At 25.6% G+C, this 23,783-nt stretch overlaps 2 protein-coding genes across 2 annotated transcripts; one reads left to right on the top strand and one right to left on the bottom strand.

Moving 5' to 3' along the window:
• Window positions 1–2,582: 2,582 nt before the first annotated feature.
• Window positions 2,583–6,177, top strand: LOC100163243 (dynein heavy chain-like protein PF11_0240). The gene is made up of 10 exons (XM_001943429.5): window positions 2,583–3,072; window positions 3,155–3,284; window positions 3,778–4,092; window positions 4,161–4,390; window positions 4,461–4,623; window positions 4,740–4,937; window positions 5,141–5,364; window positions 5,429–5,538; window positions 5,607–5,748; window positions 5,997–6,177. Exons 1-10 carry the CDS (start codon window positions 2,984–2,986, stop codon window positions 6,034–6,036), a joined length of 1,641 nt encoding a protein of 546 aa, XP_001943464.2. The 5' UTR covers window positions 2,583–2,983; the 3' UTR covers window positions 6,037–6,177.
• Window positions 6,178–10,289: 4,112 nt separating this feature from the next.
• On the bottom strand, window positions 10,290–14,751 carry LOC100159303 (transmembrane protein 192-like). Its single transcript, NM_001162464.1, is given in 10 exon segments — window positions 10,290–10,587; window positions 10,668–10,815; window positions 10,908–11,072; window positions 11,148–11,265; window positions 11,343–11,558; window positions 14,254–14,349; window positions 14,351–14,388; window positions 14,390–14,397; window positions 14,399–14,541; window positions 14,631–14,751. Coding segments are annotated over 9 exon segments (1,074 nt in total). The 5' UTR covers window positions 14,533–14,541; window positions 14,631–14,751; the 3' UTR covers window positions 10,290–10,436.
• Window positions 14,752–23,783: the final 9,032 nt, after the last annotated feature.

Raw genomic sequence — 23,783 nt, 5'->3', positions numbered from 1 at the left:
TTAGCATAGGTAATGTATTTTTATAAAAAGTTACATTTTTGCCTGCAGAATGATAATTGCCAAGAAATTTGAAAAAAAAAATATTAATTTTTTTTTTTGTAACGAGAAAGTAATGAGTTACTTTTCTATTTGAAAAGTAAAGTAATTTCACTACAATTTTATTTGAGTAACGAGTAAAGTAACTTAATCACATTTATCTCTAAGTAACGAGTAAAGTAACTTAATTACTTTTTAAATGTAACTTACCCAACACTGATAATTACGCTGAACTTGTTTTTGAATTCTAATATAATTATTCTATGAAATCTTGTATTAAATGTTCAAACTTTACGTACCTATACTAATATTAAAAATGCTATGCATTTCTAGCTATAAAATAATTTGATAATTTTCGTAACTGAGGAATTTCAAAAATTGTTTTTGATAATAAATAACATTAATAACAATATAATATTATACCTGAATAGACTATACAATTTATATTCAGCGGTGTACCGTGTACCTATAATACTGGTGTATAATAGTCGTAATTGTTATTTTGTGTTTATCCTACAATTTATGCACACCCTTTTAACCATCTATATAATTAACCACCCAACACTTTTATGTGTAAAAATTAATATTTATACAATAATTTTTATTATATAATAAAGAAGTCATTAAATCTATGAATATATTATTAGTATAGCTACGGACATTATCATTTACCAACACTTGAGTAAATTACCGAGTTACAATTGTTTTTGTTTAGGGTTTCAATGTTTGATAAATCACTTACATATATAGGTATTTAATTACAAAGCTAGGCAAGTTAACATTTTTTTTAACTCGTTGAGTTCAAATAGAAAAAGGTGGGTATAAGTGGATGTTGCTCTGCTGTACAGTAGGTTACAAGTGTGGGTCACTGTATAATGGATAGTATTAAATTTGGATTCAATAATACTATAATTATATTATACGAAAAACGATTCTGAGAGGAGCAGTGGCGTACATTCAAATTTGCTCGGAGGGGAGGGGTTCAAAAAAAATAACCAACACTAAAACCTTCTCTTTAAAACTACCCATTTTCCTAACAAACACATTACACGTATAAATATTAATAAATAATAGGCAAAATAACAAAACAAATACAAAGATTTACATAACTCATGGCAATTAAATACTATTTAATATGCACATGCTATGTACAGAATATTAGGCATATATAATATTATATTATTAATTATTTATAATAAAAATTCTAATATCCTTTTTTTATTGGATAGTTCAACCAGCACTTCATCAGGAGTAATTGAAGTAATCGAATCATTTTTGTTGATCGAGTGCATAGCTGGACCATTAAGTCTTTCCTATTAAAATTAATTACAACATTAATTAATTTTTCAACGGCAGAATCAGAGGTGGATAGCCGGATAGGTAGTATTTATGTTACAGGAAAATATTTGAAGGGGCCCTCAAACTGGAAAAAAATTTGGTCGCTTCGCTCGCATTAGATACTTATTCAATTTAACACCTTTATCTATAAATAAAATGTTTCGTGCGAAAACGTAATTATAGTTTTGTGTGGGGCTGGGGAAACGGCATATGAGGAATATGCTTTTTTCGGTTGTAAGGGATTTTTGAAAAATTTCGTGTAAGGTCGTACATATTCGTATAAATTCCAAACTAAATATCTGCATAGAAGTTTCATTTCAATAAGTAGTTTTGGAAATAAGGGGGGGGGGGAGGTGGAGAAATGTTTTTATAGCCTCCCACACAAATTCTTGTATAACTTCGAAAAAAAATTTGTACAAATTCAGTATTAAAATCGGCCAAAAAAAATTGCAAAAACTCAATATTGGTGGGAGAGGGGTTAGGGAAACATACGAGGATATTTCGGTCTTCAATTAACGATAAAAATTTAAAATACTATGTTAAAGATCCGTAAGCAAATTCTTGACTTGTGGTATTATTACATTATTAAAAATAACAGTTAGTAATAATAATTAAAATAAAAAAATGAATTGTTTTAAATTTAAACTATTCCTATTTGGTGAATATTTTACTGTGCAAAAAAACAATGTGTAGACCCGAGTGAGCCCCCAACATACACATAGACGGGAGCACTACAGGGAAAATCCCTTTCCCCCCATGGGCCTATCCACCCCTGGGCAGAATAGAACAGAATGAACGAAAATGTCATAATATTCTTTAACGAAAACGTTTAACATGGTAATTTACGATACTGCTATAAAACAATGATTATAACGTAGGTAATCGGTTTTTTTTCCGTTGTCCGATCGAGTCGGTCGAGATAATGACAATATTAATATGTATTAATTATGTCCGCACGCAACTAACTGACTGTGTACGATCAAATGTTTTGATCGATTGATTGATATTTTGATTGATATACGGCACCAATAATTTCGTTATGAAATCTTTTATCGTTGTTAGTAAAGTATAGTGTATACTCAAGAGTCAATACTCAATAGTCATATTATTATAACGTATGTTTGTGTTTACATGGATGATTTATAATAAAAAATTCATCAATAATATCACAATTTTTTTTTTTTGGTCCTGGGGCCCCGGTTTGAACCCGAGAATCTAGTTAACCGGGGACCTAGGTGATACCATAGACATAATATATATCTATATTATGTCTATGGGTGATACAAGGTCTAGTGTCATCGCTTATCTACTGAGAACAAAAAACTCGCGCCATTTGACGGTTATTATATTGATAACTGATAAACAAAATTTTTATAACAAAAGTACCGACTACCGAATACTGTATTACTGTTGTACGAAATTCTGTAGTATAAATTGTATACCTATTTCCTATTCCGCATTTCTCTAATCGGCGTTGGCGTGTAAGACTACCTCTATACAATTAATAGTCTACATTTTAAACTCAAATCTCAATATCTAAATATCACTTCGGTTTCAAGTCTGTCTTTTTAATCAAATATCAAATTTACCTAAGAAAACAGTTTATACCATGGACAAAGACTTAATGAATTTTAAAAAATGGTTCCGACAACTGGGGCTGGAAATGGATGGCAAAATAAACGACGAGGTGCTGAAAAAGTAAGTCATCTCTTCCATACTCAAATGTGCACAATTTTTTCCGGTAGTGATTGAAATTAACAATATATTTCGATCCGCACAGACTGATGCCGCCTCAGCGACGAGACATGTGGAGACACATTATTAAACATGTACGTTCCAAAGAAGAGGTGGATTTGATTAAGAAATCCTTGTTGTTACATAAACTCCAAAAACGTCAAAAACCGTTGATGGTAAGATATTTAAGAAAATCATTACTTTTTACACATTTTGAATAGGTACAATTATATTATCCATTCATCTACAACTGATCTGTTTTAAAAACAAAGATATTAATAATTTAAAAATGTTTGAAGCAAGTATTGAAGTCTGACATTTATGGAAGTACCTATCTACCTACCTAAATGACTTGTGTTTTTTCAAAATAGGTAGGTACATAGGTATAAAATGTTTGATTTGCATTTGATTCTTATATTTCTTAAGTGAAATTTATACTTATTACTATCAACCTTATAGTTTAATTTTTTTTAATGTTAAATCACTGAGGATGGCCTCTGTCCTAATATTATAATTTATTATATGATATTATATCATTGTTCATATGTATTGTATATATTAAGAAATTATGGTTTTTGCTTTTTTCTGAAGCATAGATTGTAAATATTATTATCATAAAAAATAATCTAAAATGAAAAAAAATTATCATTATTTATTATATTGTTAAAGTCGAAAGTGGAATCTTATATTGATCTTGCTAATGCATTAAAATATGAAGAATTGATTACAAAATATAATAAGATTCAAAAGGAGATTATTGATGCCAAAATAAACAACGACAAATTAAAAATGGATTTAAACGAAAAAATTGAACATAAAAGACATGTTATTAAAAATATTGAAAACAAGCAAGACACATCATATTTAGCTAACCATAAAATAGAATATTATAATGAATTTATCAAAATGTATAATGAATTATCAAATTTTTGTGATAATTTTTCAAGAGAAGCAAATAATGATTTAACCAAGGCTGATTACGAGGTACCATTTTTATATAAATTAAAAAGTGGTAGGTGATGTTTTGATTAATATGTAATTTTAATTTTTAGGATTCTTTGATTTTATGTTGTACTGAAGTAGATGATGCTAAACAAGCAGGTGTTATGAATGATGGCGTAAACATTGGAAAAAAGTTGTGCAATGCTATATACTCAACTATATGTAACAAGTCTCCTGCTGTCTTACTCCAAACTGTTGAAGATAATCTTACGTTTAATATAAATAGAAGTAATGAGACAATTATAGAGACCAATTATAATGAACCTGTAGAACATGACAAGTAAATATTTTTTTGGCCTTAATTTTTTTATTATACTTTCACACACTTATATGCGTTTATATTTTAAAAGTGACAATAAAATTGTGTATGATGAAGTACTTAAGAAACTTTTTGAAAAGCAATTAGAGTTAGAATCCAATTTATCCAACTCATTAATTGAAAAGGAACATGTTTTTGAAAATTTAAAAAAGGCAACACATCTGGCTAAAAATGAAGTTATTAGTCAATACAAAGTAAATTTAAATAATAAATAATTGTATTGTAAACCACTGATTAACCAACTAGTGCGACATTGTTTTATTACATTTATTTGTATAAAGATTTATTTTTAAATCATTTTTATTTTTAGCTGAAAAATATATCATGTACTGAACATGAACTTGAAATATTTAAGAAAAATGTAATGGAAACTTTTAAAATGTGGTTAAAAAACAGTTTAGAATGTTCAAAGGTAACTGTATTCCAAGAAAATGTGATTTTTGAAGATGAATCATTAAAAATCTTAGATGAGATTGTTGAGAAAACTAACACCTTAAATGAAGAAATAGTTAGTTAATACTTAATTCATACTTTGTTAAATAGAAATACATGTAGGGCCGTTCTTACAATGTCCGCTAAAGTGTCGGTTAACGCTAACCGACTGATAACAGATTTTTTACCGGCAGAATTCGGCCGGTTAAGTGTCGGTTAACTTTAACCGGACATTGTAAGAACGGCCCTTAATCTTTTTGTTTTATTTTTATTTTTTAGAATCAAAAAAAAATAATTGTAGGGGAAATGTTAAAAGAGTTAAATAATAAAAAAAGTGATTTTGGATTAATGGAAATAAAAACAGTTATGAATAATTTAGCTGAAAATTATTTAAATACAAATAATGACAGTAATCTGATTAACAAAATGGTAGCTTCTATAAAAGCTTCTGCAGTTAATGATGTTAACAATATGAATAAATTAACAATTAGATCAACTCCAAGGTAAGCAAATAAAAAGCTAGTAAATTAATTATATATTTTTCATTGTTATGATATTTTACTATAGGTTAAATTATATACATTTACGGACTTTGAAAGATATGAAACAGCACTCTGAAATAATTGATATTATTTGTGAAAAAGCAAACAATTTTGAACAGTTCAACATAGTTATTTGTGAGTTTTGTTAAATAATATTGTGTATACTATATGACTTATTTGTAAATGTATCCATTTGTATTTAGCTACTGAAAATAGCTTTAACGAAATTATACAAAAAGAAAATATTCATAAATCAGAATTTGAAAGTATTATTTCACAAATGGAAAAGAATATTTTGGAGTTAAAGTTATGCATAGAAGACAGTAAACTCGTAGCTAACATATTGTGAGTAAATAATTTTAAGAAACCATGATATACATATTTACTTAAATTTTAGTATTTTGATTTAATTCAAAAATGTCTTGTTAAATTACAAGTACATCTACTGTATAAAATTATTATTGATCCAATTATATTAGAATCATATTTGAAAATAATTTTTACAAGTTATTCAATATCTACTTAAACCATTCCATTCATACAATTATATATTTTTATGTATTTTTTTTATAATTTAATCTAAATTTGTTTAGGTTAACGAAGAAGATACTAAAGAGTCCAGCTATTAATTAGTTTAGCAAGAAGTTGACAAGTAAACAATTCAAGTTTCAATATTTACTATGTAAATTGATATGCTAATAGTAATTTTTAATTTTATAGTTCACTAAGTTTTAATATTTATTGTTTTAATATTTTTATTATTAATAATTTATTGGTTTACCTGATTATTTTTATATACGTTTAAACTAATAAATGCAGGTCTTTGTTTATTTTAGTGTTTTCAAAAATCTTTTACTATACCTATGTAGACAAAATTTACAAGTTTTTCAAATTATTTCATTAACTATTAAAATATTATTTATTAACATTATGATTTCATAAAAAATAATTTATAAATTAAAGTAAAAATGCAAAATAGAAAATCATATGGTAAAATAATAATTAGTTATGTAGACTTCAAAATTATCTTTTTTACTTCTCTTTTACTACAATATTTATTTTTATTTTATTGAAATTGTGCAATGTGCCATAAAATTACAAAATATGCTCTAAGCAGTACTATGTTAAAATTGCATAAAATATGCTCTAAAATAATTTGTATAAATAATTATGTATATTTATATAAAAAAAAAGTCTCGTACGGGCAATGTCAGGTGGGACAGCTAATAATTAATAAATTTAGTCCCCAGAAAAAATCTAATGTTATAATATGTATTCCTGACTTTAATAACACATAATATTTAATGATAAAATGATATAACAAAATATAAGATCTAATAATAATAATACATATTTCCAAATGTTTACTTTTGAGGCAGTTAATCAGTTGCACTAATTTACTGAAATCAATCTTTTTATGAACTGGATGTTCAGATAAGGAATTTCAACCAGAAATATAATTTTAACAAAAATTCATAATACGGATGTCCATTTCATGAAATAGAAATAGACAATACATACATTATACACTTGTTGTAATTATTATAAGTATTTTAAACTATTTATTATAGAACAATTTACTTAACAGAACATGTTGTTAAATATAAGTTTGTTATGGAATTTTCACTGTATTATATTTTATTTTAATAAATGTGGTTTTTATAATTTTTAAAATTTAAAATCAGAATGATTGTTATAAATTTATTTATATAAATAAATTATAAATTATATAAATTTTATGAATAAAATTATTTTAAATAATTTTATTTTGTCAACATTTAATTACTTTTAACGACTATATTTTGATCGTTAAAAGTAATTAAATGTTGACAAAATATATGGTCGTTATGAAATATGAACACAAACAATAAATTATTGCCTAAGAAATAAGCAATTTTATTAAATAGACTTACTTTATATATTTTTTAATTTTAATATTTATTTGTGCATGAAAATTGATTTGGATACCAATTATTACATGGTATGGTGTTCATAGTCTTGCTCATGAAAGCTAAAATTCTTGCTAATCAAAAAGATGTGAATGTTTTAAAAATAATATGTTAACTAATAGTCTGTGTCATAATTAATTGTCGTGTAAAAATAAACCAGATATAAAAATGTGTAAGAAAAAGTTAACATAGTAAAACTGTTCAATACTTAATAATTATTCATATAGTTGAATATTATGTCAACATAATACAATACGTTGTTGATAACTTAAATAAAATATAGTATAATATATAGATATATTTTGTTCATAAAACAAAATAGGAAAGTACCTATAGATAATTTAAATAACTTATCTTAATAATAATTATATTAAGTATATAATGGAAAATGTCCATATTATGTATTTCTTATTAATCTGCCGCTATCTTGATATCATGTTCATGAAAATATTGATATTTAAAAGTGATTGACTGTAAAAGTGCATTTAAAAGAACAACCTACTTATATAAGTAGAATTATGAGATAGAGAAGAATGTCAAATCTACATATGCAAATATGAATGAATTTTTGTACTTTAATAAATACATACATTCATGATCCTGGCTACCTACCTAGATTAATACCATTGATTTTATTAATACCCTATAGTAAATTGAATGGTATGACCTATGACATATTAAAATATTTTGTATTAATGCAATTTTAATGTATTATTATTATTTGAAAGAAAAAAAATTATTTGTACTAAGTAAAATATTTAAAAAAATATCTGATTCAGTCATAGGATACATTTAGTGTACCATAACCATAAGATAATAAAAACTATACCTATATTAACTTTTGTATTGTACTATTATAGAATTTATTGTAAGTTAATAATAATTTGAATAATCCGTAAAAAAAAAGGATCACTTTTTCATAATTTAATACATTATATTTCTATTGTTCTATCTCCATCCTCTACTAATACAAAATGTTTTATTGATAATAATCAATATCTGTAATTAATTTTGGTGTTTGAACAGATTATTCATATTAAAACAAAGTATAAATATATATATATACTTATTGAATTAGAATAGACACTAAACATCAGTGGTTTCCAATCTTTTTAAACATGGCACATTGAATAATATTTTCATAGCACATTAGTCAGCCACGTTTTCTTCAACTAAGACCATTTTTAGACTAACATATTTTTACTAAGATTTTTTTTTTTACATCAAATTAGATAAACAAAATTGTTCTTTATTATATAAATATTAATACTAACTAGTTAACATTTTTATGAAGTATAATTATAAAAAAAAAATTTTAAAAGCTCACTTAGAGTATGCTTAAGACACTACAAAGTAGAGTTATGTTAGTAACTTAACTTAACGCTGAACACTTAATCTTGAAAGTAAAAAAATATAAAATTAAAAGATTAACAGATATTAATAATTAATCACAAGCAAAATGAGTAAGTGGTGTAGTATCATATTGATATTAGAATGCAGTATACAGATTATAATTTTAAACATATTTAATTATCAAAACAAATATTGTTTTTATTTTTTATTTTAAATAATGCTCTAATAATAAATTATTAATATAATAACATTAATAAACTTTTTCCATATTCAAATATCAAATACAAATATAATAAACCATATGATTACGTACATTTATATATTATTTTATTTATTTAAATTCTAACAGTTTTGATTTTACTTTTTAAATATTATAATATTTAGTGTTTTTTTTCTAGGCATTGGATATGATAACAATTATTTTAGTATTTTACTTAGTAATAACTATAATACCCATGAATATAATAAAATTCATTAAAAAAAGTAAATAATGTTTGTTAAGTTATAATATACAATGTATAGAGATGGATAATGATAGTATATTCAATAAAATGTTTATAGACTTAACAGACATATTGGTATTGTATTAATTATAAACAAATATTTTTTTTTTTTATAATTAGACTATAATTTTAGTATTCATATATTGATAAATACTTTTTATAATATAAATAAATAACAGTATAGACATATTATTGTACCTAAAAATATTGACTCATCATAAAACTTCCTATTATGCAATAATGTACCTTTATTTTTAATAGTAGAAACCACATGCTATTATACTGCAGACTTAAATGAATAACAAACTTTTTAAGATTAAATCTTTAATGTATACAAATATTTTATGTAACCCAGCATTGTACTACTAAATTAAATTTATAATAATTTTTTTTTTGTTAAAAATTAATATTATCTAATTATCATTATTTACCGATATCAACTCAAAAGTTAGCTGGCATAATGTAGAAATGTTTCAGTCAAATGTTTTACTTAGTGTTTTATTTTTAATATTATCATTTATTTGTTATTAATATTTAATAAAGTACCTATTTTAAACACATTAAAAAGTATTTTTTAAGTAAAATATATAATTAATTTCATTTAAATATGCATGATTTTGTTTAAATAACACAATAGTCATGCAAAATATCTTTTGATCGCCGATCTAGTATAAAAGTATAGTTATTAAAGCAAAACTGCAAATAGATATGTTTATGATACCTTTTAATCAAATTTTAGGTACCTAATATGTTTATTGAGATAAATATTTGATCAATATAATATAAATATAGATAAAAAATTTTGATTTTTTTAAAAATAATTAAATAACAAGCATGTTTATGTTAAGACTTAATTGTTATTGACTGTAATAAAAATGTAATGAATTTTGTTTGTAACTTATTAGAGTTAAATAAATAATTATCGGGAGTATTACTTAGAACAACATTTAAGAGGATATATGATTTATTTAAAATGCCCTAAGTATGTATATTTTATGTAATTCACTCAAAATGTAATTTGTTTTAAGTATAATTATGGAAAATGTATTTATTTATCAGGAAAATAAAATAATTCAAATGGTAATTGGTTTAACAATTATTTAATAATATATTTATTAGTTAAATATGGATTTACAGAATTAGAATTTCATTAAAATACGATAAAAGTGATAGTAATAGGAAAAGTTTCAAGAAAACGAAATAAATAAATAAGACGATATATATTATTTTATGACTGAGAAGGTTGTTGAGCTGTATTTTCAACTTCAAGTTGGCGTAATCTTTCAGACTTACTAGCCAACTGGGCGGCCAACTCTCGATTCGCATAAGCATAATACTCTAATAAATCTAATAAGCACCTACTATCTCGTTGTTCAGAACTGTAAAAATAAAATCAACATTAAACATTTAGTGTTAAGTTTAGTAAGTTTATAGCTATATTTTGTAATAAATATTTTACTTTGGAATTTCTTCAGGATTTAGTTGTTGACTTGTTGTCATATCATTATTCTGCAACACTTGTGGTGTCCATCGATCACAATAATTATTTTCTTCCCAACCACATACATCTGGCGGTGGCTTTTCTAGACTAAATTTTCTTATAGAATCTAAAATTTAAATATAAAAATATTTATATTAATGTATTAATAATTAAGCATTATAAATAATAATCAATTAAAAACACAATATTTAAACTCACTTGCATACAGTAATGAAGATATTGTGACACACACAAACTCAATAACAAGTAATACGGCAATTCCATTTTTCGGTGACATCAACATGTTAGCATCACAGTATGGTTCCATATCAGCTGCATCTTGTTGAGCATATACAGCTATAAATATAGCCAATAATACAGTCCCTGTAACATAAGTTAATAATTAAATGTTCTTTTATAGTTTCCTAAAATTTAAGTAAACAAATTCATTTTTTTTACATAAAGATACTAATTGAAATGGAATCACTGCCAGGCGAGTAAGTCTAGCATAAGCACGCAAGTGTCCACGAGATCTTAATGTTTTATGATGCATGTGTCGAGCAACATGGTCCAGTACCTATGAACAATAAAACGAAATACAACAGCGTTAGTAAACAAAATAAATAATTGATCAATTTACAACATACAACTTACCAAAAATAAAAACCATACACAACAATGAGCATAAACTAGAACATATAATGGTTCACATTTATCTTTAGGAGGTAGATCTGTTGTTGATGTAGTAGTCCCGTGTTGTTCTGTAGGAATTAAACGCCATACAATATCATCCATTTCTTTTTTATTTGTATTTTTTTCAAAAATTAAAACATTGGATTCTAAATAGACTGCAAATAAAACCAAAATTGCCTAAAAAAAAAAAAAACTTGTAATTTGTAAACCTTAGTTAATTGTAATTAATAAAATGTATTTAATACATAGAAATAAATTATCTGTTTCTCACATGCACTATTTATTTTTCGTTCTTCTTTATGGTCAAGATACAAGTTTTATCATTATCGATTTAAGATGTACATTGTACAACATTACAATTTTCTAGCCATTATTATTTATATTTATTATTAAAATAATACAGAACTGGAACTGATTACATATCAGAAAATTATGAAATTTCATGGTCTATTTTTAAATGTGTCACTATTAATTTGTTATGAGAACAATTATATATATTATTATATACCTACTTTCATAACAACCGAAGACATTTATACAATTACTCCATTTTAAATATTTATTATAGCATTACTGACAAATTAAGTTGTTGAAAGCACAAAGATAAGGTTTATATAAATAATCAAATATATTTAGATTTAGCTTGTTTGTCATCTGGTTGTTTTAAAATTAATTTTCTAAAAAATCTTTTATACAAGCTTAGCTTATAACTCACAAATCACAAAAATATTGATGGCTTACAATTATAAATATTAAATATTGTTTCAAGTTGGAAAAAAATAAAAAATAAATTGTGTAAAAACTATGTTGTTTACCACTTAAATGTTTTAATTAGGTGTAAGCTGTATATATTGATACATAATATCAACAATTACCATTTACATTTAAGTATCATCTTATTCTTTTTTTTCTACGAAACGCTTTAGACTATTATTGAAATCGCTTGAAGTTTATATATTAAACTTCATTAAATATTTATTTTAAAACTAAGTGGTTTGCTCATTACCAATTATCAATTATTAAAATTCGCTAGTAACATTTTTTCAATACTTATGGGTTCCAACAAAAAAAATATTTAATAATATAGATTCTGATCACGTTCTTGAACAATTGAAAATTAAAAGTAAGTTACTTCACCCCAGCTTAGGTATTAAGGACCAGATTTTTTAAAAGTAAACTTTTCAAAAATAATAATCGATAATAACGAATTAGTAGTACGCACTCCATTGCACTGCTGTATCAAATTATTAAGTTATAAGTTTTAAATTAATTTATGACATACAATTATACTGCTTTATAGTTTCTTAAATGTCAAATTATTGGTACATAATTAACGAAGAACATTTTTTAACTAAAAAAAAAATTAAAATAATTATTATTGTGAAATTATAAATTAGATTTATATCCTGGGCCAAAAAGTATTTTATGTACCAGGTATATGATAATTTATAATATTACAATATATTGTAATATGTATGTGCATATTTATGTATGTGTATATGAATATTCTTTGCTAAATATTACTTTGGCAATATTTTATCACTTTGTAATATTACTAAAATTTAAAATGGATTTTTATAATTAATATGTTTAATGTTTAATATACAAAGTTTATTACAAAGTTGCTTTATTTAAATCAAATTATTATTGACAATTGCCATTAGAGTATTAAATACTTACTTTTGAAAGTAGACAAAAGTCAAAAATATTTTTAAAAAATTACATTATTATTTTATAATATTATAAAACAGTTTTAACCCAAAAAATGGTATTTAGAATTTATTTCAATAATAAAGAAAAAGTTGAAATTATAGGATAATTCAAAACTATTGTTCAAAAACATTTTAATCGTCCATAAAAAAATTTGCACGCATTTTACATATTTTTTATTTGAAGAACATTGAACAACTTAAATTCATAATAAATTATTTAAAAAAATATTTTGAATTATAACAAACATTACATCATGCATAAATCTAAAAAAAGTAAAAAAAAATCTATAAATAACAAAAACAAAGCCAATATAATATATTGTATTATATTGTGTCTAGACTCTAGAAGATAATAATACCAATATTAAAAATAATAATTTGGACCAACAATAATTGGTGAAAAATTTTAGTATCTTAGGTTATTTATTTATAAATGACAACAAAAAAACAAAATTAATTTTGTTTAAACCTTCCAGTTTGTTTTTTGTTATTTTTTTTTCTTTTCGATTGTTTTGAAAAGTACTGGACATTTCTTACTTTTCACCCTCAAAGTACCAACAAAATCCAATTTGAAACCCAAAACCAACTTTAAAGTTAAAGATTAAATCAATAAAATTGTACTGCTTCAAACGGTGACGAAAGACAAAAAAAACAACAACACACATCACTATAAAACCAATACTCTGGTCAGAATCTAAAACTAAATACATTTTATTAAAAAGCGTAGTCTTACAAAGGTAATACATTATATAAAACTGATATTTAGATAAATAAATAAAACTATAGTATATTAATTTATACACAGAGTAAGAAATGTTTTTAATTTATATTAGGTAGGTAACAAAATATATTATGTATAATTTGGTAACTGACATTTTCAAACTATAATTAATATCTAGGTATCTACCTATGTAAATATCATTTCTTATAAGTTTAAAACATATTTAATAGCTAAAATTAAAAATGTAATAACATGGATTATACTAGAAAATATTCAAATATTTATTTTATTTAATCTTATAATTTCAAAATATCTCAATTTTATTTAGCTTTCCCATTTATCAGATTTAAATAGTTATAATACTCAAACACATGCAAATTACTAGAAAACCAGGATTATCACTAAATAATGCAACTATAAGAGTAAAATATTTTCTTACAGTACATAATATATGAACGAAGGTTATCCATGGTTGAGAGTAGTATGTGTTTGATTTAGATCCGTATTCTTCCAAAAGAGAACAATGGCATTTGTATTTTTTTTTTTTTTAATATGCAGTTTGATATCAAAGTACTTATGATCATTTCATATCAAATACATAATCGTTACTGTTGGTGCTGTTACAGTCAATATGGCATATGTTTGTAGATGGAACACAGCACCTTTGATGGCAATGGTCATTTGTAGACGATACATTATCACTGAATTGGGTATCCATTTTGCTAGCCTAAAAACAAATATTAAGTATCTTGAGAGTTATGATCAACAATTTTAAGTAATTTTATAATTTTTCTAATACATTAAAATCATAGTTACCTGTTATAACATAATTTCTTTTAGCATTTATATTTTTATTTAGAATCAGCATATTATCAACAATCAATTACATTTACTTAAACTATGAACAATTCTTATGAATGATAAATTCAAAGTCATTAATATAAAGGCAGTCGATTACACGGCTGATTAAAAATTATTCATAAAACATTTAATTTGCTATGTGCGTGGTAAAAATGTGTTGTAGCATATTATCTTATTCATTATTTTCTGTAATAAAATAAGCAATAATATTTTTGACCATAGTCTTTTGTTATCAAAACTAAAATGATAAACATAACATATGATCACATATTTTATCTTGATATTTTAATCGTATATCGATATATATATTTAGTTAGGTTAACTATCGATAGTTACAACAACAACAAAATCGATAAAATTATTGTTTTGCTTTTTTCTATACGTTGGTAAAATAATAAAATCTAATTTAGAACTGTAGCCTATATAGTTATTAGTTAGTTAGGAATACATTGGAGTGTACCGACCCGTATCGGACTCGTTCTTCGATACGAGCTGGTACGTAACTATTTCTGTCGATACGTAACTATTCCCTGTCGATTCGTATCGAATTTTAGATTCTGAGCGGAGCGATGGATGTATTGATTTTACAATGATTTGTGTTTTTATTTTATTTTTGTGTCTGTCATCCACCTTTTAGGAGTGTAAAAATACTTGGATTTTCTTCCAAAATGTTTATATTAGCATTTTATATACACCATACAATTTTGAAAATAATTTAACTCTTTTTGAGCTGTTTACTTTTATTTGTTGGGTAAAAAGCGTGAAAGTGTAATGCAAGGCTCCTAATATATTGCCACAATAGCAGTTGAAAACCAGATTTCTAAAAATAGTTATTGAATAACAATATTCCCTTTAAACTATTAGATAACTATTAGATAACCTACTACCCATGTGTTTATATTACGATAATTAGTAACCCACTTTAAAAACAATAACCAACACTAAAACCTTCTCTTTGAAACTACCCATTTTCCTAACAATCAAACACATTACACGTATAAATATTAATAGGCAAAATAACAAAACTAATACAAAGATTTACATAAGTCATGGCAGTTAAATACTATTTAATATGCACATAGTATGTACAGAATATTATATATATTATATTATTAATTATTTATAATAAAAATTCCAGTATCATTTTTTTATTGGATAGTTCAACCAGCACTTCATCAGGAGTAATTGAATCGTTTTTGTTGATCGAGAGCATAGCTAGACCATTAAGTCTTCCCTATTAAAATTAATTACAACATTAATTCATTTTTCACGGCAGAATCAGAGTGGATAGCCGGATAGGTAGTATTTATGTTACAGGAAAATATTTGAAGGGGCCCTCAAACTGGAAAAAAATTTGGTCGGTTCGCTCACTTAAGATACTTATTCAATCTAACACCTTTAACTATAAATAAAATGTTTTGTGCGAAACCGTAATTTTAATTTGGTGTGGGGCTGGGAAAACGGCATATGAGGAAAATGCTTTTTTCGGTTGTAAGGGATTTTTGAAAAATTTCACGTCAGGTCGTACAAATTCCGAACTAAATATCTGCATAGAAGTTTCATATAAATAAGTAGTTTTGGAAATAAGGGGGGGAGGTGGAGAAATGTTTCTATAGCCCCCCACACGAATTATTGTATATCTTCAAAAAAAATTTGTACAAATTCCGTACTAAATATCGGCCAAAAAAAAATTGCGAAAACTCAATATTTTGTTAGGGGAACATAGGTACGAGGATATTTCGGTCTTAAATTACCGATAAAAATTTTAAATACTATGTTAAAGATCCGTAAGCAAATTCTTGACTTGTGGTATTATTATATTATTAAAAATAACAGTAGTAATAATTAATATACCTGAGTGGGCCCCCCAACATAAATATAGACGGGGGCCCCACAGGGAAAATCCCTTTTTCCCCATGGGTCTATCCACACCTGGACAGAATAGAACAGAATGAAGGAAAATTTCATAATATTATTTAACGAAAATGTTAACATGGTCATTTACGATACTGCTATAAAAATAGAATCTATTTCACCGTATATTGTTCACGCGAAATTCAATGATTATAAGTATAACGTAATCGGTTTTTTTCTCCGTTGTCCGATCGATTCGGTCGAGAATATAATATTCGGTCGAGAAGATAATATTCGGTCGAGAAGATAATATTAAGATGTATTTATGTCCGCACGCTACTAACTGACTGTGTACGATCAAATGTATATTTTGATTGATATACGACACCCATAATTTCGTTATGAAATCTTTTTTCTTTGTTGGTAAAGTATAGTGTTATACTCAATAGTCATATTATTATGACGTATGTTTGCGTATACACGGATGATTATTGATTAATAATAAGAAATTCATCAATAATATCACAATTTTTTTTTGGTCCTGGGGGGGGTCAGTTAGCTTATACTTCTAAGTAGGTACCTATATTTTATGATACAATTGCTGTTAAAGTAATTTATTTTACATTTTTACTGTTATAGTATTAAGTAATAATTCAGTAGGTTGAAATAATTTTTTCCTAAATCATTACATTCAAAAATGGTTATAACATACCAGTGCCGTAGCCAGAAAAAAATGATAGGGGGGGGCACTTAATTTTTTTTCTCTAGCCTTTGAAATGCTAGAATATCTAATTATGATCCCTTTGTTCATAAAGTGTATCTACTACTAGTTTTATGACTATATTATATTTATGTTAACAAGTATGGTACCTACATTGGTTAAATTTTAATACAACAATGTATTAATATTATTGTAAACCGTAGGTTAATGTATACATCAATATTATTATCATTATATCAAAATGTGTTGTAGACAAAACATTCTATTTTTGGTTCGAATATTATTAAAATTAACTAACAAAAATTATTAGGACTATATTAGGACTGTTGAAAGCTGGTAGTTTTTTCGTGCAATTAGATCAATAAGCGGAAAAGAATATACTTCCAGAAATCCGATTTTAATGTCGAAAAAAACATAACAATGTTGTGTGTTTTGTTGGAAGTGGTTTTTTTTTTAGTAATTCAAAAGTAAAAGTGAATTTTGAAAAAAAAAAGAAAATTACTCTGGTACTATAATACTAATTAAACAATACTACAGATCATAGATTCATTTCCTACATAATCTAGAAAAGAGATTAAGGAATTCGAGAAGGAATTCAAATATATGATTTCAAAATTAAAATAGCCAAAAGGGCTTTTGGTACTGGGTGAATTTGTATTCCACTTTTTGGGAGTTTTGTAGCACATGTAAGTTGAACATTTTTTTATCACAAAATATAGTGACGTGACTGCGCGTATGTACTTTACTGGGGTTCAAGAATCTTAGCCTTCATTTATCTTAAATTACATAAAGCGTTCGAGGAACTCGCACACACTAATGATCAGTCATTACACATATAGATATAGTACTAACGATGGATGTACAATATTTCCTAAATCCGACCCCTTCAAAATGGTTCACTTCGACAGCCTTAACTTTTAATTTTTTCCAAACATATAATATAATATAAAACAAGCTAAAAAAAATTTCGGGGGGGCACGTGCCCCCAGTGCCCACCCACTGGCTACGGCACTGTAACATACTATATTTATCTAACATACTTTAAAAGTACTTTCAAGTTTCAACTACCCATGAATAATATTTGTAAGTTACAACTAAATAACTAAAATTGTTATTCTTTGTTAAATATCTAATTTCATACGAATTGGAACTTAAAATGTCTATAAAAAATACTGTTCATATCTCTATTATTTATATTTTTTAGTAACAGCAGTACGCCTATAGGCTAGTTAAAAACCTTGTATTACATTTTCAAATCTTACTTAAAAAAAATGAATATTTTATACATTATTAACTACAAAATTACTTTTCGTGAGTTTTACGAATTTTGTCAAAATTTAAATTATAAATGCTTATAAAAATTTGTGCACAGTTAGGTTAGGTTTAATATTATTAAATTAATATAAAAACACTAACAACTTATGAGGAACCATTCAACCAAGTATTAAGTTATCAAGCTTTGTAACCCAGTGAACAATTTTTTATTGATATATTTATTATTTAGAATTAAAACTTAAAACAATTGAAAATTTCAAATGTCTATAAATAACTCAAAAAGAGACATAATTTTTCATGTACCGAAAATACATTTTTAAAAGACAATTTTAAGTAGGTACCTACTGACATCTACTGCTATTTGAGTTAGGTACACAAAAAAAAACAGAATCTATTTGGTCGAAAACTGGTTTTTCGAAGGTATATAATTCCCGTTTTTTGTTCTTCCAGATTATTTTGAGAAATACTGTGAATTTTGATCTTTCAAAAACACCATCTAGATCCAATTTTCTATCAGAAACAATCTCCAAAGTTGAAGATGGAAGAATTTTTATTATATATTTCTTTTAACTTTTGTGTATATTATATTATATTGATACAAAAAAAAACACACCATTGTAAAATTAATACATGTAGGTATTGCTCTGCTCAGAATATAAAAAAATGTGACCTCGTATTTTCGATATTTTTAAATGTCTGTAATTATAACTTACGAGTAAGTATCTAGGTAAGTAACTAGGTAGGTCGTGATTGTTTAAACGTTCAAGCTTTTAGACCGAACATACAATATTTTTCCACAATGAAACTAAATATAATATGAATAATTAGGTAACTAGGTAAGTACCATATATAAATGCATAGTATTTGTAGGTAGGTAATCAATGCAAGTAGGTACCTATATAATAGGTATATTTATTATAGAGTGGTTAAAATTGGTAGGTAGTATTTGCTGTACAATTAGTTATTAGGAGTTATTATTACACTAATAGGTAGATACACTGCATATTCAATCCCTACAAACAATATATACTTATTTTTATCATTTATAATTCTGATATCGGTTTTTAAAAGTTATTTTACCATTTTTATCTATCTTAAAGTTTTCAAATTTTTTCTATTATTAATGCCGTAGGTATCTTATATTTAATCCCTGAATATCAATTGGAAATTATATTATTTAATTGTTTAATCATTTAATCTTTTGGTTCTATTTATGTTTAATATTAATTTTTGGAATTGTAGTCTGTAGATAATTATTTTACAATAATAATTAGTCATTGGATAATTTTTTAACAGTGGAAATTCAAGAATTTAGTACAATTTGATTTGAAGCACGAACTGAGATAGGTACCTACCTAATTATTAAAACGTACCAAGATAGTGAATTAGTAGACAAAACATATTTTATACGAATTATACTAGAAATAATAATTTTTGCTATAAATAGCACATTATCATACACGCAATAAAAAAAAGATGATAATAATTAAACTTGGACGGGCTGAACGTTAAATAAATATGGCACCTATCTACCTATTCACTATTCTTCATTTGTAAACAGTTTTAAACTACATACCAGATGTTCTAAAAATATAGATAGTAATATTCTCATATTTCTACAACCTATTGTAGAATAAACACTAAAATAACGTTATCTTTAAAGCTATAATTTGAGTACCTATATGCATGAGCGTGCGCAGAATTTCTGGCAGTCATAGATATAAGTACATAACACATTAATACACACTGCACATATTACGTATATAATATATTCATATTCATACCTAAGTAAATTTATTATAGGCGTGCGCAGACTTTGTCCGCAGGGGGGCCCCTTAAAAATGTCTGAACCAAAAATGTTTGTACTAATGATTACCGTAAGAAGGGGTGACTTCGGACAACACCATGTTTTTTTAGTTATCTTATAATTTTAGAACACATGTTTAATAAAAGTTAAAAACTGATACTCCACATCAATATATATTATAACCTCCATAGAAAATAATATTTATTGATGACATAATGGTGTCATAGTGCATGCTATGGAGGTAAATACAAAATATTAAATTTTTGCATTTTTAAATTACAGAACTACATTGACTATTGTAGCACAATAACAAATAGAAATATTTGATTGTGGTTTTCGGTAATCTATACTCGTTAACTTGTCTATGTTAATTGGTATATGTGCAAATTGCCAAGTTACATGATTTCACACTGTAGTGTTAAATCGTCTTAATTATTACCAAACGTGGGGTGACTTCGGACAACGCATTAAATATGCCCAAATCATATGTTAAAAATTTAGGAGGTCGCCCGTATTTAAGAATTATAATCCTAATGATATTTTAAATGTCGTTGATGGTGGTGTTAGTTATAAAAAAATGACAGTACAATAAGTAGAAACAGAAAAGTAAAAAATACATTTTAAGTTGACATATTTATAGAAAAGTAATGAATTATTTTTTTAGGAGATTAAATAAATTATGTTGTATTTGCGATTAATGTATGGGATTTTTTATTTCAATTATTACATTTTTTTTTAAAAATATCTATATTGTCCGAAGTCAACCATTGTAATTATAACATTGGTTCTTAATGAAATTCAATAGGCATGTGTCCAAAGTTACCCCATTTTACGGGTGATCACTGATCACTCCGAATAAATTTAAATTCAACTTAAAAAAAAAATGAACTTTAATGACCTTAATGATTATTTTTTTGCTATATGATTATATATTTTTATATTTAACTATATTTCACTCATTATAACAGTATTTTATTTACTAGATAGGTATAATATGTAAAAGTTTAATGTAGGAATATTCTGTTTTTTAGGTCTAAAATATTGGTTATTTATAATTACTATGTTTTAACTGACCTATGTTGTATATAATATTATTTACAAGTTACAACCGTGAAATACCGTAAATATATAAATAAACTACCTAGTTGATAGGTACACTGTGATAAAAAATATCCCTCTACCTAATATAGTGCATAGTAGAGTATTCTGTGATAATAATAAATCATTTGGTCGATGGTAACTGATTGATATTAATAACTTTATTACATTTATTCACAGATATCTATGGCTTCACTTTTTTCATGTAAAATGTAAAAATGTTCGTTATTTAGTGTAACATACATATCTATGTATTTATTGAAGAAAAAGCCTGGGGCAGCAGGGGGGGACCACCCACCCCCTCTTGAGCGCATGCCTATGTAAGTTATAAAAACTAATTTGGATGGGATAACCTCATTTAACTACATTTACCATAATAAAAAGTATTTTATGATTGACTATTAATTATCGTGATAATAATATTGAATATTGTGGGGGGGGATGTTCGCAGAGTAGTCAAGTGCCTACCATAACTACCCCGTGCGTACGCTTATGCCTATATATGGCCATACCTAAGTATGCAAAAATAATAAAATTAAAAATTGCAGGTGATCATTTAAATCGTGACTTTCTGTAACTCTCTGCTACCGTTTTATTGAGTACCTACCTATCTGAATGTTTAAGAAGAGTGAGGACGCTACATGGCAAACGCGTACCTAACATGGCAAATTGTTCTGAAATATTGTTCTGAAATATTCGAAACGCTCTCCTTTACAATTTAACATTTTTGATACAAATACGGCCCTCGTGTATCTACTGATAGTACGATGTTAATTTTGTTGAATGAGGATTATAATATGGATCGACAAAAGTGAACAAACAACACAATTAGTTACAATAATAATAAGTAATAATTCAGTATAACTAAAACACATGGCTAAGCATGAAAAGTAAATTGTCTTCTAACAATATAAGTTCTATGCTTACAAGACATACATGACGTACATATAAGGAATATTATAGTGTAGTACCTACAGTGTATTTGGTCGTCTTTTTATACAAGTGGCCTTATGACCTCGTTACAAAAATACGCGGTGGCGTGATTTACATTTACAATAACAATATGATGCACATTGCACTTGCAAATAGGGAATATGTTGTAATATTATATAATAATATATTAATTATACTTTCAACAACTTTTTTATAACACCATAGCCCACAAGAAATGTTTAGTTTAGGCACAGAAAAATAGGTTTTGGTATTTGACGACGAACGCGTATTACCTATCAGATGTTTAGATTAATTGCGCGAAATAGATATTAAGAATATCTTTATATTAAGATATAAATAGAAAATTAGAACGTTTTGTTGCCCAATAGTACTATTTTAGTATCCACAGATTTTACATTCTGATTATTGCACTAATGTATTTCGTCAATTTTCAAGAATTATTTTTCTATAGATAATTTGAAATTTGAATCAAACTTATATAGCTATTGGTTACACATAATGTAATATAGTTGTATGTCCGGCTGTTCGGGGCCTATTATTTATTATTATATAGTTGTAGCCTGTAGGTACCAGATGTATAATTTATTTATAATATTTATTTATATTATTTAAATTAAAATAAATTATTAATACCTAATTTATTTGTCTATTATAGAGCATATTGGTATTCAATACATACAATCAGGGCCACATTTAGGGGGGGCTCTGGGTACAACTGCCCCGGGCACCAGTATTTTAGGGGCGCCAAAATGTTGTGGCCAGAAATATGTTTACTTGTGAATTATTAAAATTGTATAATTTTAATTATTTTAATAACAGTATTATATATTATATAGTATATTAGTATTATGCTGTTTGACATTTTAGATTCTGAGTGGAACGATGAATGTATTGATTTTACAATGATGTGTGTTTTTTTTAAAATTTTTTTTGTTTCTGTGTACACGATAAGTAGTCGAAATAATGCTTCGATTTTCAACTTCAGTATCTTGTTCGATTGGAAAGTAAATATCGTTGGTGCATTGGGGAGGTCAAAATTTAAAATTCCCAGTAATTTTCAAAAGCGCCAAGAAAAACCAAAGAAAAATTAAGGAAAAACGGGAATTTTTACGCAAAATCGATTTTTCACAAAATTGAATTTGGTTTTTGGTGTAACTTTAAAAAAATGACCGTAGATACATGAAATTTTGACTGAATGTTTATATTAGCATTTTCTATATACCATAACATTTTCAAAATATTTTGAGCTCTTTACAGACATTGTCAGTTTTCATTTTTTTAAAATTTTTTTTTCTAAAAATATCAATAAAATTTTATTTGTTGATTAAAAAAGCTTGAAAATTTAATAGAAGGCTCCAAGTATATTTTTTCAAAGGCAGATGAAAAATATTAAAAATCC

The sequence above is a fragment of the Acyrthosiphon pisum genome, chromosome X (assembly GCF_005508785.2).
Source record: "Acyrthosiphon pisum isolate AL4f chromosome X, pea_aphid_22Mar2018_4r6ur, whole genome shotgun sequence".
Taxonomy (NCBI): Eukaryota; Metazoa; Arthropoda; class Insecta; order Hemiptera; family Aphididae; genus Acyrthosiphon; species Acyrthosiphon pisum.
Note: the sequence above shows the minus strand (reverse complement) of the source record. Positions and strands in the feature narration are given on the sequence as shown.